The 26,507-nt window shown below is 48.2% G+C and overlaps 1 protein-coding gene across 2 annotated transcripts in view; it reads left to right on the forward strand.

The window, feature by feature from the left end:
- The window catches only part of SLC39A14 (solute carrier family 39 member 14), a 51,135-nt gene that overhangs the window by 15,608 nt on the left and 9,020 nt on the right, over window positions 1-26,507 (forward strand). The window contains exons 2-4 of one of the 2 annotated variants that reach the window (XM_071212698.1): window positions 21,281-21,559; window positions 23,572-23,758; window positions 24,482-24,651. In XM_071212698.1, coding sequence (XP_071068799.1) covers window positions 21,296-21,559; window positions 23,572-23,758; window positions 24,482-24,651 — 621 coding nt within the window. In that variant the 5' untranslated portion in view covers window positions 21,281-21,295. The remainder of the gene's footprint in view (window positions 1-21,280; window positions 21,560-23,571; window positions 23,759-24,481; window positions 24,652-26,507) is intronic. The other variant, XM_004460248.5, reaches the window with a different exon arrangement.

The following is a 26,507-nucleotide window of genomic DNA, read 5'->3' on the forward strand; positions in this document are numbered from 1 at the left end:
GGTCGAGTTGTGTGTACTCTGGCTGTTATGAAGAATGCTTCTGTGAACACCTCACTTGTACTTGATGGACAGCTGAGTTGTATGTACTCTGGCTGTTATGAAGAATGCTTCTGTGAACACCTCACTTGCACTTGATGGACGGTTGAGTTGTGTGTACTCTGGCTGTTATGAAGAATGCTTCTGTGAACACCTCACTTGTGCTTGCTGGACGGTTGAGTTGTGTGCACTCTGGCTGTTATGAAGAATGCTTCTGTGAACACCTCTGTTGCACTTGATGGGTGGTTGAGTTGTGTGCACTCTGGCTGTTACGAAGAATGCTTCTGTGAACACCTCACTTGTACTTGCTGGACGGTTGAGTTGTGTGCACTCTGGCTGTTATGAAGAAAGCTTCTGTGAACACCTCTGTTGCACTTGATGGGTGGTTGAGTTGTGTGCTCTCTGGCTGTTACGAAGAATGCTTCTGTGAACACCTCACTTGTCGTTGATGGACGGTTGAGTTTTGTGCGCTCTGGCCGTTAGGAAGAATGCTTCTGTGAACACCTCACTTGTAGTTGATGGACGGTTGAGTTTTGTGCGCTCTGGCCGTTAGGAAGAATGCTTCTGTGAACACCTCACTTGCACTTGATGGACGGTTGAGTTGTGTGCGCTCTGGCTGTTATGAAGAGTGCTTCTGTGAACACCTCACTCGTACTTGCTGGACGGTTGAGTTGTGTGCACTCTGGCTGTTATGAAGAGTGCTTCTGTGAACACCTCACTTGTACGCATCCGTCATCACCCAGGACAGATGGTGCGGACTGGCTCGCTCACCAGGTGTCCACACCAAGGCAACCCGTGCTTTACTCCTCTTGTCCCAGCCTGTTTGTTAATAGCGCCTCCTTTGTCTATCAAGTATATTATTTTGGATAATAAATTGTGTGGTCCAAATTTGCGCTAGAATTCCCAGTTCGACCCCAGTTCTGCCGTTCAGATGTCCTCACTCGGAGTCTTACGTGTGCAGCAGTCCTGTGGGAAGAGGCCAGAGGAGGGAGGGACCTCCGTCTGCCTGGGATGGATCCCGGCAAGGGCGCCTAACTCTGGCGCAGGCAGATTCTTCATGCCACGCCTGTCGGGGTGGCAGGGTGGCAGGCTAGCTTCTTGGCAGCCCAGTTCTGCACTGTGATTTCGGGAGTCGTTCCTGGAAGCTCAGCTTCAGCTCTCCCAGTGACTCTCTACACGTTCTGTACAAAATCCCCTTTTGTTTAAGTTGCCTAACTGATGGATCCATAAACCTTATCAGACTTCCCATAAGTTACCTGTTTAATTGTTTGCTTTCCCTTCTCTGCGAGGGCAACTGCTGGGTGTATCCTCTGTGTTCCCAACACCTAATGTGATTCCTGGTACATAACCGGCTGGCAGGCAGTGTTGGATGAATGAACTCTTGGACTGAGTTTTAAAAGCGTGGCAGGAAGAGCTGGCTTTTATTTCCACAAATACAGTGAAAGTCAAGGAATGGGACTTGTTTAATCAGGAAGAAAAAAGAGTAATAGTGGATATCAGGACAGCTGACTTGAGATGATCTGGGTCAGACCTGAGTTGTGGACTCTCAGGGGATAAAGTGTCTTTGGAAGAGGTTCTCCATCAAGCCGTGGAGGCCATGCAGACATCAGTGAGAAGGGACGTTGGGTTTCCCATCGTCCAGCAGAAACTCTCTGCTACCCCCTGGGTGCCCAGCAAGTGTGAGTCGTACAGAGCGGGCAGTGGGGAGGATATGGAAGAAATAGTCAGTGTGGACCCTGCCTTCAAGGAGAGAAACTCTGGCTGGAGGGAGTGGACGATGCGCAAGTCCTTGGGCGCCTCCCTCCCACATGCGAGGTCCCAGGTTCTGTTCTCAGTGCCTCCTAAAAACAAGACGAGCATACGATGAACAGATACAGAGAGTACACAGCAATGACAGAACAACGAGGGGATGGGGATAAATAAACAACCCTTTAAAAAAAAACCTGGTTGGAGAGACTCCCTGAAAGACCAGGTAATTATGAATCCGAAGAAGGTTGAGAAGAGTGTTGAATGAGCCTTCCAAGAAGGCTTCCTGGAAGAAGAGGAGGTGGAGCTGACTGATCTCTGAGAATTAACAGGATCCAGTTCTAGGCGATGGGAATTATCAGAGCCCAGGGTAGGGGTCCCTGACCTGCAGTGCCTGCTCGGCACCGTGGAGTTGAAGCTCGCTCACTTACCGGAATGACCCTGGGAGGATGGGAGTTCCATGGTGCTGGAGAAACATGGGAAGTCAGTGGCCAAGCCCCAGTTTGAACCCAGGTCCATCTGACTCCAGAGCCCATGATGTGCTGTGCTGGGTCATTCTTTTTATTTATTTTATCCTGAGTAACAAGTGGAGTTTGCCTGATCGGGGTGATATAATACTATGTTCCCTAAGCCTCATGCCAGGCCATGTGGTCTGACAAACAGGAGTGAACTTTCCGGGGACAGCGGGTCAGGCTTTTGCAATTGAGCGTCTGGGAAGTGTTGAGGAACGGATGATGAGAATGGATGGGACCCTTGCCTTGGCGGGTGACGGGCCTGCGCACGGAGCTGGAGCGTGTGGATTCCTTTCCCGCTCCCCGCCCGCCTCCGTTTGTTTTGGAAGTCCTCCTTGCTCTCTCTAGCCCAGGCTCTGGCGGGAGGAGGGTGGCCTGGCAAAACCCCGCCGTCCCTCCCCTGCGGGCTCCAGCCCTCTGGGAGCCCTCTGAGCCTGGCTGTCTGCAGGAACTCAGGGCTCAGTGTGTGGCTAAATAAGCTGTCCCCCGCTCGGCTGACTGACGCCCCGGGCACTGGCTTGAGGAGCAGCAGGCTGCGGCTGCTAATTTCGTTCCCTGCTTCTGGGTCACCGCCAGTTTTTTGTTCTCGTTCTTTGGGGTTTGTTTTGTTTTGTCTTGTCTTCCCGTTCTGCTCCTCCCTGTAATGTGAGGTTTCACAGGGGCGAGTAAATGGGCCTCTAGGGACCCCCGCCCGCCTCTCCCCTGGCAGCTTTGAAGGTTTAGCAATCCCTCCTGCGCTGTCTGTGCATAATTCTTCAACCTGGGTGGCCTTGGGCTAAGCTGAAGCAGGAGGTGCAGCGAGTAGGAAGAGAACACCTCCTTTTAGGGTATGGAGGAGAGCGTTCAGGTGGGAGGGCAGGAGGGCCGACGGAGCCCCTGGGAGCTAGGGCAGACCCAGCGCTGGCCACCAGGCAGGCACTCAAGCTGTAATCCTCGTGCTTTCCTGGGTGGGGGTTCAGCCTAGGGGAGCTTGGCTGAGGGGAGAAGAGCCTCTTGGAAGATGTTTATTGGGGGTAAGGGGGATAGTGACACAGGCTGGAAGCTCTTTGAATCCTAGAGAGCCCCGTGGGCAGTATTTGCACTTCCACAGATGGCTGTCAGTGTTAGTGTGTGCTGGGACTATATGAATTAAATATTTGTAGATCCCCGGGCAGTTTTGTAGCCAAATGCATTGATGATTGCTTCGAAGGGGTCTAGGTTTTGTGCAGTACTTGGAAAGTTCTTCCTAACTCCTTGGTTTTAAAAATAATCACTCACGTTTTCTTCTCGTGTGTCACTATTTGCTTGCCATGCCTCTACCAACCAACCGTGACACAGCGAAGGGCCGAAGTAAAAGAACAAAACAACGAGAAACATTCCAGATCCCACCACTCAGAAATAGCCATCATTGATCTTAGATATTCCAGATAGTCTTCCAGAACATAATCACAGAGAAATGGATATACAGAGTATAAATTACTTCTATATAAAAGTATTGAAATTTAGCTGAATTTAACAGAAGGAAAAGAGGCTGCCGTCAAATCGAGTTTTAAATAAATGGGTTTTTCATAAGAGATGATTTCCTAAGAGACCTCAGTGAGGTAAAGCGGAGAGCTTGTGAATTATTTCCGTTCAAGACAGCACCTCTTGACTCTGCTCTGAAAAATGAGGACGTTCTCACATACTCTCTCATCCCCTTTCGCTCCCACCTCCTGATTTTTGCCAATCGTATTATTAAATTGTTAAAACATTTAGGTCCTGTCCTGTAACCGTAATCCCTGTATTTGCCGTTTTTGTGTGTTTTTTGGAATTTTGTCAGTCATGAAAGGGACACTTTGAGGTCTCAGGGCCCCGGGAGTAGGTCGAGGAAGCTGCAGAGAGGGGCTCCTGTGTGGTGGAAGGAGTGGGGCGCTGCTTGTGGCCGTGGACGGCACGGGCGCAGGCCCGCAGCGCTCGGGGCAGCCCCTCGTGTCGCAGCTGTCTCGGGGTGAGCTGGCCGCCGGGAGGCTCGCTGTGCCGGCTTCTCGCTGTTCGCCCGCAGCATGGGACGCGCCTGGCGGGCCGGGTGCCTGCCCGGCCTGGGCTTTGGGGCTTGGCTTTCTCGGTGCTGTCGCTGGGCTCCCCTCGAGGGCGGCGCCTGCCTGTCAGGGTTTTCATAGGATCAGCCTCTAGGCCTCACTGAGGAGAAAGCAGAGAAGGCTTCTCACTTGGTCTTCTGTTATATTTTGTTGTGTTTCTTTATTTTTGAGGAAAAAGACAGGATTGAAGCCAGCACTCAACCACAGAGCCACATCGGCTTGCCGGAGTCGGTGTGTCCTTTGGTTTTGCTCGTTTGTTTTTGTAAACCTCGGACCTCCCGTGTGGGAGGCAGGAGCTCAACCACTGGCGTCCCATCCCCTCCCCGTCTGTGTTTATTACTTCTGAGTTAAAGAGTTTTAATGCTTACCAGTCAGTCCTCTTACCATGGTCCCTTCATTTCTGAGGAAGTTCGTGGCATTCCTTGCCAAGTCATTGTTTTCACAGCAAGGGGACGGCGTTCTCTCGCTTCGTTCATGCTTGAATTTCTGCCTCTTACCTTCTCAGACCTGCGCTGGGCGGGGGGGACGACGCTGGTGCCTGCGTTTCCTCTCGCAGTCCTGTGGACATGGCTGCACTGTCCTCTGATACCGAATGTTGGGACGGGGAACATGAAGCCAGCTTGAATCTTCTCCCACGTGCGGGAAGCTTCAGTATGTTTCATGGTTTTCATAGTAAAATGGCTTTTGGAGGGGGCAGAAGGATCCGTTTTCCTTCTGAATCCTGGGAAAAGCCTCGTCTCTCAGCTCAGTAGCTTTGCTAGGCTGTGCCTCAGTTAAGTGTATATCGTGCATTATTTTAATCAGATGCTCTTCTACCTTTCGTTTCAGGGAAATTTTGTATTACTGAAGTTTGGCCGTATCTCCTCTACTGTGTCTTGGCTTCTGGAAAGCCAGTGCTCCTTATGCTGGTGTATTAGACACCCAAAGGGGTGCCCATGCGAAGTACCAGGAATTGGTTGACTTTCATAAAGGGGGTTGATTTGGGGTAAGAGCTTATGGCTCCCCGGCCATAGGAGGTCCAGCTCAAGGCGCTGTAAGAGGTACTCTCCCCAGACTCCGCTACCACGCGGTGAAGCGAGGTGGCTGCTCATCGTGGCTGCCCTGCACCGTCCCTGCGGGCTCCCCCTTTCCTCTTGAGCTTCGCGGGCCAGCCTTGGGAGACGTGGTGCTTTAGCGGTCCCGTGGTCCTCCCTCTCCTGGCCTAGGGCCTTGTTTCTGGGCCTCCTGTGTCTGTCTCTGTTCTGGCTTCTTCCCAGTCTCGGCTGTATTTCTCCCCTGGCCCTCAGCTATCTGAGCCTTCCCCTTTCTTTCACGTGGCAGGAGCAAAAATGACGGAAAACTCTCTTCCCGTGTCTGTTGGCGTGAAGCCGTTTACATCAGACCCAGCAGGGGGCAAGGACTCAGCCTGAGTCACGCTAGTCCAGAGGCCTCACACCCCCAGGAGTGGATTAGTTCACAAACATCAGCTGCTGCTTTTTGGGATTCATAAAAGAGCTTCGAACTGTCACCCCTTCCTTGGTCACTATTAGTGTTTTAAAACACTGCAGAATTTTGTTCTTTGTTGATTGTGATTAATTTATTAGTTTTTCAGTGATGGTGTTTCGGTCCTATTTGTTTTATAGTAAGTCTGCATCTCCTCTTTTCTCATTTTGTTTTATCGCCTCATCTTTGACCTCTTGTTTTATTGAGTTAGCGTTCTAATTAAGTTATTCTACAGCATGAAACTGCTGTGAGAAATTGCTTTCTCCTGGAGTTGTTTTCCTTTAGGTTGGCATCTTTGTTTTGCATGGTTTGCCTACTGTTCACCTCTTGTTCAAGCTAGTCCTGTTCTTCTCAGATGACCTGTTGGCTTGGAAAAAAGCGCGTGCTTTTCTTCCCATTATATTGAAGCTGATAGTGAAGGTGAGGTAGGCGGATGGGCCCCTTCTCTCTTCTGCGATGTTGTGAGAGATCCTGTATCATGGTTCACCCCATTTATTTGGGAGGTGGATTCCATTTCCGATGGTGGGGAAGGGGTACTCTTTGGAACTAGATAGTTTCCCCAGTTCAGTTATGTGGCCCTGGAGCCCTTACCTCCCTTAGAGACAGTTGGCCTGTTGTTCTTTTTCTGGTTTCACCTGTTTTTCCCAGCAGCTTTTTCCTCTACTTCCCACGTACGCACTTGAAGAGGAAAAAGAATTGGCAGCAATTTGCCTCTCTCCAGATTTGGAGATGTTGGTGAGAATTCCCCACGTTCTGTTCTCTTTCCACTATGGTTTGTTGGACTTGGGCCAGGGTTAAGAGATAAGATGTGCGTGTACCTCCTTCGTTTCTTTCTTTGCCTTTAGTTTTCAAGTTATTATATTAGATAGATGTCCATGTCCTTGTTTGGTTGCTATGGGTGAAAAAAAAAAATTCCTGCCCTGCTTTTTACTTTTTTTGTTGTTAACTATCAGGGGAGGAAAATTGTGATGCCATCTCAAACCTCCATAAGGCAGAAATCTTTATTTTTATATAATGTTCAAACATACTTTATCCCTTTTATTCATACATTTTATCTTTAAAAAATTAGTTTTTATTAGAGAAGTTTTGAGTTTACAGAACAATTATGCATAAAACACAGGGTTCCCATATACCACCCTCTTACTAACACCTTGCACTGGTGTAGAGCAATCGATGAAAGCACAGTCTTATAATTGTACTGTTAATATTAACTGTAGTCCATGCCCTAACTTAGGGATCACTGTTCCTGGAGTGCAAGTCCATGGGTTTTTTTTTTCATTCTCTTACCATATATACAACCTAACATTTCACCCTTCAATCACATTCAGAAACATATTTCAGTGCTGCTAATTAACATTCAGTGTTGTGCTCCTCTTACCACCGTCCATTACCAAAACATTTCCACCTTTCCAAACAGGGACTCTACGTTTTAAGCCTTCACTCCCTATGCCCTAAACCCACCCAGACCCCTGGTTACCTGCAGTCCAGATTCTGAGTCTTTGAGTTGGCTTATTCTAATCATTTCACATGAGTGAGATCGTACAGTAGTTGTCCTTCTGTGTTTGACTTATTTCACTCAATATGATGTCTTCAAGATTCATCCATGTTATCACACGTATCAGAACTTCATTCTGTTTTAAAGTTGAGTAATAATATTCTACTGCTGTATACACCTCATTTTATGTATCCATTAATCCGTTTATGGACACTTGGGTTGCTTTCACCTTTTGGCATTGGTGAAGAACACTGCGATGAACATTGGTATACAGATATCTGCTGAGTCCTGCATTCAGTTCTGCTGGGTATACTCCCAGTAGTAGGATTGCCAGGTCATATGGTGATTCTATACTTAGCTTTCTGAGGAAACTCCAAACTGGCTTCCCCAGCAGCTGCACCATATTACATTCCCACCAGCAATGAATGAGTGTTCCTATTTCTCAGAATCCTCTCCAACACTTGTAATTGTCTTTCTTTCTTTTTTAATAGCAGCCATTCTAATGGGTGTGAAATGTTATCTCATTGTGGTTTTTTTTTTTTTTTAAGATTTATTTTTTATTTATTTCTCCCCCCTTCCCCCTCCCCCCAGTTGTCTGCTCTCTGTGTCTATTCACTGTGTGCTCTTCTGTGACAGCTTCTGTCCTTATCAGCGGCACCGGGAATCTGTGTTTCTCTTTGTTGCTCATCTTGTTGTGTCAGCTCTCTGTATGTGCAGCACCATTCTTGGGCAGGCTGCACTTTCTTTTGCACTGGGCGGCTCTCCTTATGGGGCACACTCCTTGTGCGTGGGGCTCCCCTACTCAGGGGACACCTCTGCGTGGCACGGCAGTCCTTGCGCGCATCAGCACTGCGCATGGGCCAGCTCCACACGGGTCAAGGAGGCCTGGGGTTTGAACCGTGGACCTCCCATGTGATAGAGATGCCCTATCCATTGGGCCAAGTGCACTTCCCTCATTGTGGTTTTGATTTGCATTTCCTTCATCAGTCTATAAGGATGTCTTTGTCCCTCCTGTTTTTGCCTTAAGTCTATTTTTTTTTTTTACCTGATTTTGGTGTAGCTACCCTGGCTCTCTTTTGGTTACTACTTACATGTTATATTTTTTCCCTATCTTTTCACTTTCTTTTTTTTTTTTTTTAGATTTATTTTATTTATTTCTCCTCAGCCCCTTGTTGTTTGCACTTGCTGTGTCTGTTCATCTTTCTTGTTTCTTTAGGAGGCACCAGGACCTCTGATGTGGAAGGGAGGTACCTAATCGCTTGAGCCACCTCCATGCTTTGTTGTTGAATCTCTCATTATGTTTTTCCTCCCTGCATTTCTTGTTGCATCAGCTCGCTGCTCCTGCTCGTCACATCAGCTCACTATCTTCTTTAAGAGGCACTGGGAACTTCTTCTCCCTGCTTTGTTGTCTCTCATTATGTTTTTTCTTCTTGTGTCTCTTGTGTCAGCTTATGCCTGACTATTGCACTAGCTCACTGTCTTCTTGAGGAGGCATGGGGATCTGAACCTGTGACCTCCCATGTGGTAGGCGGGAGCCCGGTCACCTGAGCCACATCCGCTTCCCCCTTTTCACTTTCAACCTACTTATGTCTTTGAATTTAGTGTCTCTTGTAAACAGCATATAGTTGGGTCCTACTTTTTTATCCATTTTGCCAGTATCTATTCAGCCTTTTGACTGGAGAGTTTAATCCATTTACATTTAAAGTCACTTCTGATAATGCAGGACTTTCTTCTGTCATTTTGCTATGTAGTCTTTCTAAGTCATGCCTTTTTTGTCACTCATTTCTTCCATTAATGCTTACTTATGTTTATTTGATTTTTTGAGTTTGCCTTCCCATTTTCTATCTGGATATGGTTTTCATGTGCTTACCGTGGGGTTAAAATTTAACATCCTAAATATATAACAATCATTTTATTTGATACCAATTTTACTTCAATAGGATACCCATACACGTTTCCCATACCCCTTGGTCCCCCATCTTTTACTTGTCACCTCTTATGTATTTTTATTTTGAATGTCCAAAAACCGTAATTGTTTTTTATGCATTTGCATTTTAGCACCTGTAGGAAGTAAGAAGTAGAATTGCATACCAAAAAATACTCTCCAATAATACTGGCATTTCCGATCACCCAGATGGTTACCTTTACCAGATATCTTTATTTCTTTATGCTGTTTTGAACCACTGCCTAATATCCTTTCCTTTTAGTCTGAAGAACTCCCTTTAACATTGTTAGTAAGGCAGGTCTAGTGCTGATGAACTACTTAGGCTTTTGCTTATCTGGAAATGTCTTAATTTCTCCCTCATGTTTTGAAAGAACGTCTCATCTGATATAAAATTCTTGGCTTGCAGTTGTTTTCTTTCAGCACTTTAAGTATTTTACCTCACTGCCTTCTTTCCTCCATCGTTTCTGATGAGAAATCTGTACTTAATCAAATCAGGACAACCTGTATGTAACGTGTTCCTTTTCTCTTGGACCTTTAAAACTCTCCTGTCCTTTGCTTATGATAGTATAATCAATACGTGATGGGGTGCATGCTTGATGGTGTCTCAGAGGTCTCATGGGCTGTTTTGTTTTTTTATACTTCTTTTTTTCTTTCTGCTTCTCAGCCTGACTCATTTCAGTGGTCTTGTCTTCAAGTTTGCGGATTCTTTATTCTGCCATCTCGGCTCACTCTGCTCTTGAAACCCTCCTGGGAATTTTTCATTTCAGTTTTTTTTTTTTTTTTTTTTTTTTTGGTCTTCAACCCCAGTAGTTCTGTTTGGTTCCTTTTTTTTAAAATAATAAGCTATATTTTTAGAGAAGTTTTAGCTTTACAGAAAAATTACATTGTTAAGTATAGGAAATTTCCATATACTGCCCCCATACACACCCACCCACACACATAGTTTCCCCTATTATTAACATCTTGCAGTACATTTGCTAAGCTTGATATTTGAACTTTATTTTTACTTGGATTCTCATATTGTCCATTCATTGTTTTCCTGGTATCTTTTAGTTCTTTCTCTGTATTTTCCTTCATCTCCTTGAGCATTTTTAAGATCTTCTTTTTTAGTCTTTGTTCAGTGTGTCCACATTCTTGTCTTATTTGGTGTTTTCTGAATTTTTATCTTCTTCCTTTGGATGAGCTGTCATTTCTTGTAATCTTTTGTTGCATACAATACACTTTATTTTTTTAATTTATTTTTTTAATTATTTTTTTAATTTGTCTTTATTTTTTAATGTTACATTCAAAAAATATAAGGTCCCCATATATGCCCCCCACCCCCCTCACCTCACTCCTCCCATAGCAACAACCTCCTCCAGCATCATGGGATATTCATTGCACTTGGTGAATACATCTTTGAGCACTTCTGCACCATGTGGCCAATGGTCCACATTATAGTTTACACTCTCCCCTAGTCCACCCAGTGGGTCATGGGAGGACATACAATGTCCAGTAACTGTCCCTGCAGCATCACCCATGACAACCCCAAGTCCTGAAAATGCCCCCACATCACATCTCTTCTTCCCACTCCTCACCTTAGCAGCTACTGTGGCCACTTTCTCCATCTCCATGCTACATTTACTTCCATTACTAATCACAGTAGTTCCAGAATAGAATATCAGTAAGTCCACTCTAATCCATACTCTATTCCTCCATTCTGTGGACCCTGGGATGGTTATGTCCACTCCACCTCTGTATCAAGAGGGTACTTAGATTCCACTTGGATGATGGATGCAATTCTCCTGTTTGCAGTTGTAGGCACTCTTGGTTCCCTGGTGTGGTGGTTGACCTTCTTTACCTCCCTGTTAGCTGGCTGGGGTAAGTCCAATAAACCAGAGGGTAGGAATTACAAGTCTTTTGAGGCTCAGGGCCTGGCTATCACATGGACAGTTCAGAGATTTAGGTCCCTTGAGTATACACTGAACCCCAGCACCAACCAGAGGTCTGGTAAAAGTGACAGGAGAGGCTTATAAACAAAGATCACACCTGAGTCCAACTCCATCACACTCAGGAACACAAACTCCAAAGTAGGGCCAACTGACATGGCACTGAAGTCCATCTGCCATGACCATAGAACCTGTGGGTCTCTGTAGCCCTCAGAAGAACCAATACCTGGAGTTGTATCTCCTTTAGTTGTTTCTGGGACTCTGCTAGGTGTGTGAAAGGGTGACCCCTCTAATGACCTCCCGGCTCTCTTTTGGAGACTTACAGCCATATAAACTCATTTGTCCTTTCCATTTCTCCCTTTTATTCAAGGTCAAAAAGCATTTTTAACTTCTGATAGTACATGTAGGCTGAGATATTCTGCTGGTATGAGTTGACCCTTTTATTCAAGGTCGTTCTCCAGCCACATCATCAGCTGGTACTTGGTAGTTATCCCTTGGTGCCAGGGAGGCTTATCCCTGGGAGTCGTGTCCCATGCTGGGGGGAAGGCAGTGGATTTACATGCTGAGTTTGGCTTTGAGACTGGCCACATTTGAGCAACATGGAGGCTCTCAGGAGGTAACTCTTAGGCAACCTGCATCTCTAGGCCTACTTCTTATTTTAGGCACACAGGCTCACAAGCATAGTCATTAGCATCAAGGGCTCATTGTTGAACCATCCTTCCTTATTGGTCTTAGCCATTGCACTCAGGGGATTGTTGCTGTTCAATTAGGGAATGTGATAGAGCTCTCCCAGCCAGGAACTCAGCACTCCCCCAGCTGTCATTTCCAACTGTAACCACTATGAAAATATCCCATTTATGCACCCCACACATAAGCCCTGGAGAACTCCCTCCCAACCATGTGCCCCCCACCAATAACACCCCATACCAGTATTCCTCCCCCGCCACCATCAAACCCCTCTGTGGTCCAAAACCTCCCTAAAATGAAGCCCAATATATTGCCAGGTTCCATTAATAGACAGTACACTTCAATATTTTAATATGTTAACTGTGGTTCCATCCCTTTGCTCCATGGAATCTAAACCCCTCTCGATTAGAAATAGTGGACATCACCATCCCCAAATCCTCAAGACTGGGGAATGAACAGTGAACTAAAGCAGAGTTATTATTATTCAGTTATAGACTTATTATTCTAGCAATGGAAAAACTTCTATCACTGATACAAAGGCAGTGGCCACCAGAGGTTCTTAGGGGAGGGAGAGGGAAGAAGAGGTGTTAACACGGGGACAGTTTTTGAACATTGGAATTGTCCTGCATAACCTTTTAATGACAGATACAGGCTATTATACATTTTGTCAAAAACCTATAAAATTTTGCAGGGCAGAGTATAAACCATAATGTAAACTATAGACTGTGGTTAGTAGCAGTGCTTCAATATGTGTTCATCAATTGTAACAAATGTACCACACTAATGAAAGATGTTAATGTTGGAAAGTGTGGAAGGGAAAGGGAGGGGCGGGCATATGGACATCCCCTATTTTTTTTTAAAGGTAAATTCTTTTTTTAGTCTTTTTTTTTTTTTAAGATACAGATCACACAAAATGTTACCTTAAAAAATGTAAAAGGTTCCCATATACCCCACTCCCCACCCCCACTTCTCCCATATCACAACTTCTCATCAGTGTGGCACATTCATTGCATTTGGTAAACACATTTTGGAGCACTGCTACACCACATGGATTATAGTTTACATTGTAGTTCACACTCTCCCCCAGTACATTCAGTGAGTTATGGCAGGATATATAACATCTAGCATCAGTCCCTGCAATATCATTCAGGACACCTCCAAGTCCCCCGTATCACACCTCTTCTTCCCTCTCCCTGCCTTCAGCAACTCCCGTGGCCACTGTCTCCACATCAATGATACAGTTTCTTCCATTGCTAGAGTCACAGTAGTTCTATAGTAGAATACCAGTAAGTCCACTCTAATCCATATTTTATTCCTCCATCCTGCAGACCCTGAGATGGTGATATCTGTTCTACCTCTAAGTTGAGAGGGGGCTTAGAGCCCTATTTTTTTAAAGTAACTTTTATGTAATTCAAAGAGTCTTTAAAATTTTTTTAAAAATGTTAACTATGGGCTTTATTCCCTGAGATGTCCGTTGCCTGATTTTGTAACCAGCTATTGATAAGACAAAGACTTCCTTGAGCTTCACCCTCCTGTCAGGAAGATTCGCCCAAGGCAGATACAAAGTGCAGGGTTCCCCCCTGCCTTTCTGGGCATCTGTCTTGTCCTGGGCTTGTGCTCGTTGGTTGGTTTGCAGTCCCCCGGTTTACAGCACCTTGAGTGCCCCCTCTTATTTCTCAGGACCTCCCCCTCCCCCTCAGGGTATCCCAAGCAGGCACACTGCTGCCCCAGGCTGGCCACCTCTAGAGACTGTTACTCTCCTTTTCCATCTGGAGCTTCTTTTGCCTGTTGGGCAATCCTGAATCTTTTTTCTTTTCTTTTTTTTTTTAAGATTTATTTTATTTATTTATCTGTCCCTACCCCCTCGTGGCATGGGAACCGAACCCGGGACGGCCAGTGTGGGAGGGTGGCACCTAATCGCTTAAGCCACCTCTGTTCCCTGCCTTGTTGTGTCTGTCATTATGTTGTTCTTCTTATATCTCTTGTCGCATCAGTTTGCCACACTTGCCCTTTGCTCTAGCTCACTGTCCTGGTCATCCTCTTTAGGAGGCTCCGGGAACCTCTGTTCCCTACTTTGTTTGTCTCTCATTATGCTTTTCTTCCTGTGTCTCTTGTTGCATCATGTTGTGTCAGCTTGCTACGCCTGCCTGTCTGGCCAGCTTGCTGTCTTTAGGAGGCCCTGGGAACTGAACCACAGACCTTCCATGTCCTAGGCAGGAGCCCAGTCACTCAAGCCACATTTGCTTCCCTGTATCTTTTTTAATACTCATAACTCTGTGGATTTATTTCCTATTTTCAATCTAAAAAGACAGGTTTAGTGGGACCAGTGACCTGCCTGGAGTTCTCTGTCACGTGGTAAAATGGCAGCTTTTCCTCTCCCCTTGCCTCTGTTTAAAAGATTAATCCAGTAAAGGATTAAGATCCACCCTGGATCCCACAATCATTTAATCAAAGGCCCTTAACTGAAGGGATCTAATCAAAAGTGATCTATTCAAAGCAATGCAATCAGAAGGTCCCTTAAATGAATCTAACTGAAAGGTCCCACATACAGCAGGCTTGCAGGCACAGGAATGGGTTAGCTTAAGAACGTAATTTTCTAGGGTCCACAAAAGACTCAAACCGGCACAAGAGAGTTCTGCCCTCACAGTTTCTTGTGCTCCTAGATATCCCATACTTTGAGGGGGCACTGAGGTGATACAGGTGGATGGGGTTACAGATATCCATTTCCTGTGACTTACCAGTTGGCCTTGGAAATAGTTGTACTTTGGTCAGTTTTGGCTCTGGAACCTTCCATTCTGTCTTCCATGTTTCAACCCTCAGCCCAAAGGAATTTGAGAGTGGGAAAGGTGGGCTCCCTGGTCAGTGGCGGGGTGAGGAAGGGATTGGATGGCTGGAGACCTAGGTTTCTGTTGCTTGTTGGGGTCATGGAAATGTTCAGCCTCTTGACTGAGCACTGTAGCACGTTACTGCTTACTACCTTCTCACCTCAAAGCGAAATGAGTGTTTGCTCTCGAGGGGAGCTCACAGTTCCAGCAGGGTAGGTGCAGTGTGATAAATCCTGCAATAAAGGTATGTCCACAGAGCAGAAGTGCCGTGTCTGGACCAAACTAAGGGGCTGCAGGCTTTTCTGAGTTAGGAGCCTCCAGGCTTGTAAGGAAGCTTCCACCGTCTCACTGAGGGTCCCAGAACAAGCTCCCCCCTGTCCTGTCCCATCCTTCCCCCCCTTCCCTGCCCAGGGAAGGTGGGGTCTGGTGCCTTGGAGACAGAACTAAGGCACTAAAATTGTTGACTTCTCTGAACCTCAGCCAAGTGAACGAAGGAGTGGATTCTCTGAAGCTCCTCTCTGGTGGGGCGCACACTGGAGCCTTTGTCTTGTTCTAGCTTGCGCTCTTGCCCTGCCCTGCCTGCTCTCCTTGTACCCCTGGCCTGGAAGGTGTCCCCCTCTTTTGAGGGCATCCTGCTCAGCTGCCTGTGAGGATGGGAAGAGCTCAGCGGGCGCTGTTCTCAGTGGACCAGGGCGTCCTCCTGCAGCCACAGCCCCGTAGAAGGGCTTGCCAAGGACTCAGCCCAGACTCTCCGTCCCGCTGCCCCAAGGGCCACTTGTGCTGCCTTCCTCTCCTCTTTGCTTCCTCCATAGAATCTTTTAAAAAAGAATTTTTCCCAAAGAATAACTTAAGAAGGAAAAAAAAATCTCCATGGGAACAGAAAGCTCCCTATCCGTGCCTGCCCAGAGTCCAGGTTCACTTGGATTTGAAGTTCTCCAGCAGTTCCTCAGAACACTGGAACCTGGCTTCTTGCTTCCCCTCAGGCTGTGTTTAGACTCTCCCCCGACTCTTCAAAGGCCAGGCAGGAGGGCCCATCTGCTGAATCTAGCCACCCTGAGGAGACTGGCTGGTCTCCTGAGTCTGCATGCTGTCCTGTGGGCGTCATTGGAGCGCAGGGCAGCTGGTTTCCTAACGGATAGGGCAGCAGTGCTTGGGGGGAGAGAAAAGGTTACCCAGGAGACGTCAAGGTGACCTGGGAGCTGCTTTTTCTGATAGTTCAGCCAGAAGTGGCATCTTCTCCACCTCTTCGGGATCCCGAGCCTCTCCAGGCAGCCAGCCTGCCACGCTGAGGGGGCCCAGAGCCACTGAGCCAGTGGAAAGCCCGTCCGCAAATAAATGCTGACACGTGCAGTATTTCTCTGTGTGTGTTTTTTCCCCTAAGTGTTTGAAACTTCTGCAGATAATTTGGAGGACTTCTGCCCAAGTAGGCACAACTGTTTGTTCTGAAATGACTTGGGCAGAAGGAACCATGTAAAGTCGACTGGCGTCGCACGCCTGGGATTACCCTCCCAGAAGCCTTCAGGCCTTCCTAGGCCTGCATTTGGGATACTCGCTGGGGACCACAGAAATGAGGACAGACCTGCCCAGAGACATGCAGGCCTCTGGCCATCCACGTGCCCTTACATCTTCATGAAGAGTTGTTAAGAGCGCACTGACATGGGTATCCTTCAGTCCTCGCTTGAGTCACAAAAAATTCAGTTTCTGCCTGTGCTGCTTGCTGGCTGTAGGCCAGGTTTCCTAATCTCTGAACCCCAGGTGGCCCCTTTGTTAGATGGGGATAAGTGCACCAGTGAATGTCAAGTGCTGAGCAAAGGTTTACTAACTACAGGCTGCCTTCATCATCAATCTCTTTGCCTCTCGTTTCCTACATCCAGGCAGGTGGCCTCCCCTTTGTTTTGGCAACACAACACAGGCCTGAGATTACCGGATGATGAGGTAGATAACTGCTTTCTTTAGCCTAAGATATAACTCTGCTTACTATAAATTTAGCTTTTGGTTCTTGGTGAGGATTTGGAGATTGTTAGCACTTTTCTAAACCATCCTTTTTGCAGATGCCTAATCCATCCATTTATGAGACACTGTATTCCATTGGAAGGTGACATTTTTATGACCACGTGCTGTGTATCCCCATGTTTGGAACTGAAATAGAATGTGGTAGGGGATCTGTGTGATGTGTTTGCTACAGCGTAGAAATACACAGTTTTAGTTGAAAGCCAGATTGGCCAGAGGGAATTATTAACAGCTAAATGTTTGGGCTGAGAGAAGTCAAGGTGGGCAGGTCCTGCTAAGTATGAGTCTTACAATAGTAGCTAACTTTTATTGCCTGTGCTCTGTATTCAGACACCCTGAGGGCTTTCACCCAGGTCTTACCTTTAAATCTTCACAGGAACTCGATGAGGTGGGTCCGGATTTTATAGTTGAGAAAACTGAGGTAGAGAGAGGCTAAGTAACTTGCCCGAGGTCCCTTACCTGGCAAACAGACAGTGTGGAAATCCAAACCAGGTTTGTCTGACACCAAAGGTTAAAAGCTGCCTCACCACGCTAGGTGATTCTAGAGCACTGACTCTGGTTAAATAACTGACCTGCGATCACACAGCTGGTAAGTGGCAGAGCCAGCGTTCAAACAAGCCTGCTCTTAACCGCTCTGCTCTCCTGCCTCTGTCACGAGCAAAGGCCCAGGGGTGGACGCGGCCAACATTGGCCGAGAGACGCCTGCTGCTGGAGCCCTGGGCAGCTGGGGAGGAGTGGAAACAGCTGGTTATGGGGCGCCCGTCTGGATTAGACTACAATCATACTACGGGAAATGATTAACAGAAAATCATCAGTCCTTCCACGCAAAGCTTTCCTTCTTGTGCGTTAACTGTTACATAATTGCTCTGCTTTTTACTTAACTTTATATCCACAATTCTCTTTTTTGATAGCTCCATAATATTCCATGAAATTGACCTAATTCACTTGACCATAACACATCTTTCTGTCTATAGCCGTCTCAATTTTAGATTACTTCTATCACTGTAAATTCTAGAAGTAGAATTACTGATTCAAAGGATTTCAGTATTTTTATTACCACGTAAGTTTTCAAAAGAGTCACACTTACACAACCACGGGCAATATCTTATTCTACTGTTTAACCTCACTAACATAAGGTGTTATATCCCAAAACAACTGAATAGCAAAATGACACCATCCATGTATTAAATTTGTATTCTTAATAAGAGGCTGAGCATTTTCCATGTTGGTTTACTACTTTCTGCAGTATTGAAAGAAACCTTTGTCATGTTTAATGGTACATTTTCCCAGTCTAATTTTTTTCTTTTAGTTGTATTATTTATTTTTAATAACTTTATTTTAGAGAATTTCAAGCGTATAGAAAAGTAGACATACACATATAGTAGATATTTACCCTATTATGGGATTAATGTAGTGAATTCCCATCTACTCGCTAACTCAATTTCAGCAACTATCAGTTCATAGCCATTCTTGCCTGTCTTGACTCCCATGCACATACTGCCCTCCTTTATTATTTTAAACCAAATGCCAGATGAGATACCATTTAACCCATAGTTGCTTCAGTATTTGTCTCTAAAAGGCAAAGATTTTTAAAAACATATATGACCACATAATATATATTTTATATATATATATATATACACACATTTTATTAGAGAAGTTGCAAGCTTATGAAACAACCATGTGTAATGTGCAGAATTCCCATACATCACCCCTCCACCTACACCTTACATTGCTTTGGAACATATTATAGATTATGAATGCCTTTTTTTTTAATCTAGTCAAATCTTCTGAACTCCCCATTATCTGTTCCGTGTCCGCTTGTGTTCTTGTCAGCGGCACCCAGAATCTGTGTCTCGTATTTGTTGTGTCAGCTCCCTATGTGTGTGGGACCATTCCTGGGCAGCTGGGCAGGCTGCACTTTTTTCACGCTGGGCGGCTCTCCTTATGGGCGCGCTTCTTGCGCATGGGGCTCCCCTATGCAGGGGGCACCCCTGCGTGGCACGGCACTCCTTGCGCGCATCAGCACTGCGCATGGGCCAGCTCATCATGTGGGTCAGGAGGCCCTGGGTTTGAACCCTGGACCTCTAATGTGGTAGGCGGACGCCCTATCCATTGGGCTGAATCTGCTTCCCTGAACTTATTATCTTTTACTTTATCCTTTCAAAAGACAGGTTTTTCCCCAAAGCTAGACAGATGAGCAACCTAAGCCAGACACAAAAACCAAAATCTTGTATGATTTCACTGGTATGCAATACCTAGGATAAGCAAAATCACAGAGGCAGAAAGTAGACCGGAGGGGGCAGGGGCCACGGAAATGGGGAGTTATTCCTTACTTGGTGCAGAGTTTCTGCTTGAGGTGATGGAGGAGTTCTGGTCATGGATGGTGACGATAGCACAGCCTTGTGAAAGGGATTTACACCACTGAACTGTACACATGAAAGTGGTTAAGATGGGGAATTTTGTGTTGTATTTATATTACCACAATAAAAGTTAAATCCTTCACCCAGCTTTTTTTTTTTTTTAACAAAGGGGTGAATAAAATTCGTATTTGTAGTCAGATTTTGATACTGCCTGGACTAAGAGTCCAAAACACAGGAGTGAGTCGAAGACCCTGTCTTAGTTTGCCAAAGAGCTGTCAATGTAAAGTACTGGAAATGTGTTGACTTTTATAATGGGGAATTTATTAGGGTAAAAGCTCACAGGTCCAAGGCTGTGAAATGTCCAGATCTAGGCACATCAGCGACGCTTTCTACTAGGGATCCTGGGGTGCTGCCGCGTGGCCATCAGGCACACGGCAGGGCTGGTCTCCTCAGCCTTGAGCTGCTCCGTGGGCCCAGCCCCTCGGGGGCCTCTTTGCGCGCTCCTGTGCTTTGCTGGTTCCAGACTCTGGGGCCTCACTCAGCCCCTCGGGGCTTCTCTGTTGTCCTGCAGTCCTCTCTATCGTGTGGTAGGATCAAAAGAGGCAGCTTCCTCTTTGTGTGTGTGTCTCTGTCTGTCTTTGTTTATATCAGACCCACCAAGAGGGCAGAGACCCAAGCTGGCTCAGGCTTCACTGATACAGTCCAGTCAAAATCCCTAAGTCAGGGAAGCGGATGTGTCTCAAATAACTGGGCTCCCGTCTACCGTATAGGAGGTCCAGGGTTCAATGCCCAGGGCTCCTGGTGAAGGTGCGCTGGCCCACACAGCGTGCCGACCCATGCAGAGAGCTGGAGCAGCAAGATGACAAACAAAAAGATAAGATAACAGAGGAGAGACAACAAGAGACGCAGCAGACCAGGGAGCTGAGGAGGCGCAAGAGAGCGATCGCCTCTCCCACGCTGAAAGGTCCCAGGATTGGTTCCTGGAGCTGCCCAGTGAGAATACAAAGCAGACGCAGAAGAACACACAGCGAATGGACATAGAGCAGACAAGGGTGGGGGGAAAAATAAATAAATCGTAAAAAAAACAAAACCCTAAATCAGTCTTATCAAGTAATCTAATCAAAACCTCCTTAACTGAGGTTAATGCACTCAGTCAGAGGGCCCTACACCCACAGGAATGGATTAGTTTAAGAACATAATTTTGGGGAAGTGGACTTGGCCCAATGGATTAGGGTGTCCGTCTACCACATGGGAGGTCCGCGGTTCAAACCCCAGGCCTCCTTGACCCGTGTGGAGCTGGCCCATGCGCAGTGCTGATGCGCGCAAGGAGTGCCCTGCCACGCAGGGGTGTCCCCCGCGTAGGGGAGCCCCACGTGCAAGGATTGCTCCCCGTAAGGAGAGCCGCCCAGCATGAAAGAAAGTGCAGCCTGCCCAGGAATGGCGCCGCCCACATGGAGAGCTGACACAACAAGATGACGCAACAAAAAAGAAACACAGATTCCCGGTGCCGCTGATAAGGACACAGAAGAACACACAGTGAATGGACATAGACAGCAGACAACAGGGGAGGAGAAGGGGGAAGAAATAATTTTTTTTTAAATCTTTAAAAAAAAACGTAATTTTGTCCTGGGATTCACAAAATTCACACTGCCCCACACACCCTGTCTTAGTTTCCCAACTGCTGAACCAGACACCGTCCAATGGGTTGACTTAAGCAACTGAGATTTATCGGTTCATCGTTTTGAGGCTAGGAGCGGCCGCAGTCGCGTTGTTAACCAGGTGATGCATCTCCCTGAAGGCTGTGGGCTCCGGGCTGGCTGCTGGGGCCCTGGGTCCTTGTCTCTTCCGTCAGTGGCGGTGCACATAGTGGCATCTTCTCCTCGGGCTCAGCAGACCTCCACTTCCTTCTCTTGCAGCTTTCTCTCTGCATCCGACTTTCACCCTGCTTCTAAAGGAGCCCGGCCATCCAGATTCAAGCCCGACCCGACCGACTCTTACTGGAGTAACCCCTTGAGGAGATCTCATTTTCAGTGGGTCCCCACCCACCAGAATGTGACCAGGACAAGTCCAGACGGGTTCAGTGTGCCGCAGCCCCCTCCTGTGTTTGAAGTGTGGCTGCTGTGGTTGCTGGCACAGTGAGAGAAGAGGGAGGTTTTCCTGAGCCTGGCTCTCACTTGGCTTTCTTCTCTCGCAGGCTTGTGTGGTCACCATGGGGCCACTGCACCCGGCCTGGCACAGCTGCTTCCTGCTGACCCTGCTCGGCACGTGGGGAGCCGCTCCCGAGGCACACGCGCTGTCAGCGGAAGCCCCGGCCGTCAGTGCCGCCTCCTTCGTGCAGGATCTCCTGCACCGCTATGGCGAGGGCGGCAGCCTCACTCTGCAGCAGCTGAAGGCCCTGCTCAACCACCTGGACGTGGGAGTGGGCCGGGATAACGGCACCCAGCCCCAGCAGGAGCAGAGGAACCTCTCCAGGGTAAGGCCCCCGACTCCGCCAGCCCCTCTGCTCAGCCCCGTCCCCGCCAAGGTCTCGACGCCGCTGGAGTGAGGCTGGGCAGGCAAACGGCCAGGTTCTGAAAAAGAGCAGGTAGGCTCACCCGTCTGAATCCGCAAAGCCCAAGGCTCCAGCTGTGCCTCCTGTCCCCCAGCCCTTCACCAGGGACAGTCGAGAGGTGGGGTTCTTAGCCTGTTGCTGCTGGTAAGCAGTCACTCCCAGGACAGTTTGCATTGCTGATGGAGTGTACTGTTTACCAAGTATTCTGCACACTGTCCCTTACGAGCCCGTACTGCCCCTGGATGCAGGTGGAGTTGTCTTCTTTTTAGAGCAAGGGATGCCGAGGACCCCTTATAGAGTGAGTTTTCTGTCCTTTCTTCCATGTCATCTTGCCAGCCAAGTCAGCCAGCAAGGTTTTTTTGCATCTGCTTTGTTCTTTCTGCTAAGTGTTGTGAAAAATAGAGAAAAATGGGCCATACTGATGGAGTTTCTTGTCAAGAGGGGGAGATCAAGCAACAGAGTCAAGTTAGCTGATATTAAAATGGTGCATTGAGTTTTGTGGCTTGGATGGTAATTTTCAGGATCCAGAAGTGAGAGGGGCAGGTGAGTGTGAACTGGGAGAATCAAGGAAGGTTTGTGGCTAGGATGTCCTTGAAGAGCAGAGAGGAACGTGGATGTGGCTCAAGCAATTGGGCTCCCATCTACCATATAGGAGGTCCAGGGTTCGATGCCTGGGGCCTCCTGGTGAAGACACGCTGGCCCGTGTGGTGAGCTGGCCCACACGGGGTGCTAGCCCACGTGGAGAGCTGACGCCGCAAGATGACGCAACAAGAAAGAGACACAGGAGAGAGAATAAGAGACGCAGCAGACCAGGGAGCTGAGGGGGCGCAAGAGAATGATCACTTCTCTCCCACTCCAGAAGGTCCCGGGATTGGTTCCCGGAGCTGCCCAATGAGAATACAAGCAGACACAGAGGAACACACAGAGAATGCACACAAGAGAGCAGACAACGGGTGGGGGTGGGGAATAAATAAATCTTTTTTTTAAAAAGAGAACAAATAGAGATTGGAGAGAGAGAATAAGCCAGGGGAACCCTGTTGCGTGGCAGGCACGCTTCACTGAGGAGACTGAGCATGCCCGGGCAGGTCCAGCAGCCTGACTTGAGGGGCTTCTGGGAGGGTCTGCAGGCCTGCCCAGCCTCTTGGGGTCAACGGCGTCCAGCCCTCGGCTTTATAGGCCCTGAAACTCTTCTTTTATCCACACACCCAGAGAGGGGAGTCTCTCAGAGAGAAAGACTGGCTCCCATTGTGACCTGGAGGTAACACTGCAGCGCTTCCGAGGGACGGGAGTGATAACCGTTCACCCCACACTGCTCAGGGCACCACCCGCTCGCGGCCACTGCCAGCCCACTCTTGCCCTGTGTAGATTTTGACTTGATTTTCCTTCCCTAACCTCTGTCAACACAGTGTCCTTCCTGGATGACGCTAATGCTATAGGGTGATGAGAAACTCTCCCCTGTGGATTTGATCAGGTGGTTCCTCAGTTTTCCAGGAAGCTCTATTCCTGTAGCTGCCCATACCCTATAGCTCTGGAAGAGTATCCGGAATCTGCACTTTCATATACTAGTTCCCTGGGCTATCGCGCTATGTAGCCAGATTTGGCATCTGGATCGTGCTATATCTTCAGGTGTGCAAATAGGATCCTGTTTTCTAGAAACCGTGCCCTGGTCACAGTGATTGGAATTTAGTTGATAACAAACCTGTCAACTTAAGGTGTGTAGCTTTCACAGGTAACGGATCTCTAATATTACTCTATGTGCCTGTTTTTCAAGTTATCAGATTTAGAGATTCGCCTATAGATCCCTGAAATTTGGAAATTTCTATCTTCTCCTTTTCCTCTTGGAAGATGGAGTAAGTCCCCGCGTAGGGACACGGTGTTACTTTTGGATTCCAGGAGGCTTATTGCGCCACGCCCCTCCCCCCGCTTGGTTTCAGTGCTTCAGTTCTGGAGAGCTCTTCGCGGCCCACAATTTCAGCAGCCAGGCGCTGATCGGGAAGAGCGAGTTCCAGGAGTTCTGCCCCACCATCCTGCAGCAGCTGGATTCCCGCGCCTGCACCTCCGAGAACCAGGAAAACGAGGAGAACGAGCAGACCGAAGAAGGGAAGCCAAGCACACTTGAAGGTAAGCGGGATGAGAAAGCCGGGGCCTGTGGATTTCCATGGCTCTGTCTCAGGCAGCCCGCTGCGGGCACCGACAGGAGTTCCTGGGCCTGGCGGAGGTCCTCAGTGGCCAGTCACCAACCCTGGGCAGGGCGGGATTAGCATCATGGTTGTACTTTTTTATACTCACTGGTCTAGCACATAATCAGTCTCCTGGGCAGTGTGGCTGGTGAACGTTCAGTTTGGACTTTTTGACCAGCCTTGCGAATAATGCTTTTTTGTGTGGTTGCCTTTTTGGTTATCATTAGACCACAAGGGGGCAATGCCTAAGGCCTTTTTTTAGTTTGCCGTTTAAGGCCCTCCAGAGCCTGCCCTTGGCCCACGTGTTCCTTCTCCCCCACTCCTTCCCGGTGCCCCTGCTCCAGTCGCACTGGACTACCGTGGTCTGTGAGTTACACGCCTCCACTAGCCCCCGACAACGGCCTTCTGGCATTACGGCCCATTGTTTTTCTGCCCTCACTGTTTGACTCACCTGGCATTTCGCCTTCTCTGTTCTCGTCTGTCTCTCCATCTGAAAGGTAAGTTCCTCTGGCTGGCTTTCCCAGGATCCCGCACGGCACCCAGCAGGAGCGCTCAGGACGGGGGCCGGCCGCCTCCGTCGGCCCTCGCCACGCGGCGTTTGGAGGGGGCCGCCGCGCGCCCACCCTCAGTAACAGAGGCCCCGTCTGTTCTTGTTCCTCCACAGTGTGGGGCTTTGGTTTCCTCAGTGTCTCACTGATTAACCTGGCCTCTCTCCTGGGAGTCCTCGTCCTGCCCTGCATGGAGAAAGCGTTTTTCAGGCGTGTGCTCACTTACTTCATCGCCCTGTCCATTGGAACATTGCTCTCTAACGCGCTCTTCCAGCTCATCCCAGAGGTGCAGTAGAACAGAAACGGGCTGGCCTCTCTTCCTGGGGCAGCGACCGCTGACCTCTCCCCCCTCGCCCTCCACTCTGAGGCATTGACTGTCACCCACAAAATTAACTGATCCCTCCTCTCCAGGGACACGAATGACTTCAAACTTGGGATCTCAAGGGCCTTCCTCACTCCTCGGGCACCCAGGTTTGCCTCTGCCCCTTCAGGTGATGTCAGGTGCAAGGCTGTCAGCGCCGGCCCTCCCCGCGCAGGGTCTCTCAGCCTCGCGGCCTCGGGGCCTTCGCTAGGCGCCACCCCCAGGGCCTGTGAGGAGAGCTGAAGCGAGTGGGTGGCGTCCACGTCCCCCCTCTGAAATCCCAGCAGTGGTCAGGTGCGGCCACCACGAACTCTCCATCTGGAATAAGATGGAAGGAAAAGAGGTGTTCCAACCAATAAGTAGATTTGGCCTTAAAAAGTACGTGAGCCTGTTTTTAGAGCGGTCCTTAATTTGTAGCGTAGAGGCCAAACAGATAGAGGACTAGTTATCGAACACACGCAAACAAAATTAAAAATAGAAAATAAACGAAAGGGGCGTTCAAGCCTTTCATTCCTTGCATCTTGACCTCTTCCTGATAGGACTGGCTTCCTGGAACCCTTACTTGACTGTCTTGAAATGTTTGTTCATTTTATGGTTTTAATTGTTGTTACTAAGGAGCTATAAAAATATGGTCCAAGTTGAGTCTTTCCCCCCTCTTCAGTTCAGGCAAGGGGCGCTGGCACAGGGGCAGTGAAGGGCAGGTACATCTCCAGTCACCTTTGGGAGTGGTGGGAGCTGTATTTCATAATGTATCAATGGCTCTGGCCTTTTCCAGTCGGAAAGACTCCAGCCCAGAAAAGACACCGGCAGGACTCCCATTACTTACCTGCTCCTCCTTCATCACGAACGAAGAAGTCTGATTTCAGGGTAACCACCTCGACCCTCTCAAAATTCCACACGTCTTCCAAACACTTCTTGGGGTAGCCTCATCTTGGGCTATTTTTTTAGCTCCAGAAATTTTAATTTAATAATTTTTCAAGGATCTGAAATGAAACGCCTTGTTGTCTACTCGAATAAAAATAAAACGACTGTACATGCTCCGCCCCCGCAGCTCGCAGGGGCCAGTCTCGTCTTGGTGCAGTGTGTCCTGCCCGCTTCGGGGCCTGGACATACAGCCTGGAGTGTGTAGATTGGGAAATGCTAGAGGAAACCGTTTTTGTGACTGGGTGATCCTGGAACTCTGTACCCTATACCCGAGTCCCTCCCAGAGAAAATGGGAACAAAACAAAGAAAACCTGAGAAGTCAAGAGGCTGAATTTTGCGGGAATCCAGTCTCAGTTGTTTTCCATCCCTTCTGCTGTGCACATCCGGCTTGGTAATAGCGCATATAAATCAGACCGCATCTAAGGGGCGTCACGTGCCCGCAGATGGGATAAAGCTCGGTCTCTTTCCGTTTGTTCCCGGGTCCAGAGTCTCTGCTGGGCGGCACCTGTGACTGGCCTGAGCACCCCGCAGAGGTGTGCTGGAGCAGCACCCCGAGTCCCCTCCCAGCTGGGGGTGTGGCTGGATCCACCAAAGACTGCAGGGGCCGCAGGGTTCCGGGGTCACCGTGAGTCCCTCCTCATTTCTTCTGAACTGATTGAAGAAAATTTACCAGACTTGAATCGCTAACAAATTTTCTATTTCTCTCTCCCTCCCTACTTGTCTCTCTCTGATTTTTCTTTTTTGTTTCCTCTGTTAATTTCCCCCCACACTCCCCTTGTTGCCTCTCCATGCTCTCCCCCCTCCCCAAACGGTGGCTGCCGCACGCTGGTGCGCCGCCGGCTCCCTGTCCCGGGTGG

Source organism: Dasypus novemcinctus, chromosome 29 (genome assembly GCF_030445035.2).
Source record: "Dasypus novemcinctus isolate mDasNov1 chromosome 29, mDasNov1.1.hap2, whole genome shotgun sequence".
NCBI classification, from domain to species: Eukaryota; Metazoa; Chordata; class Mammalia; order Cingulata; family Dasypodidae; genus Dasypus; species Dasypus novemcinctus.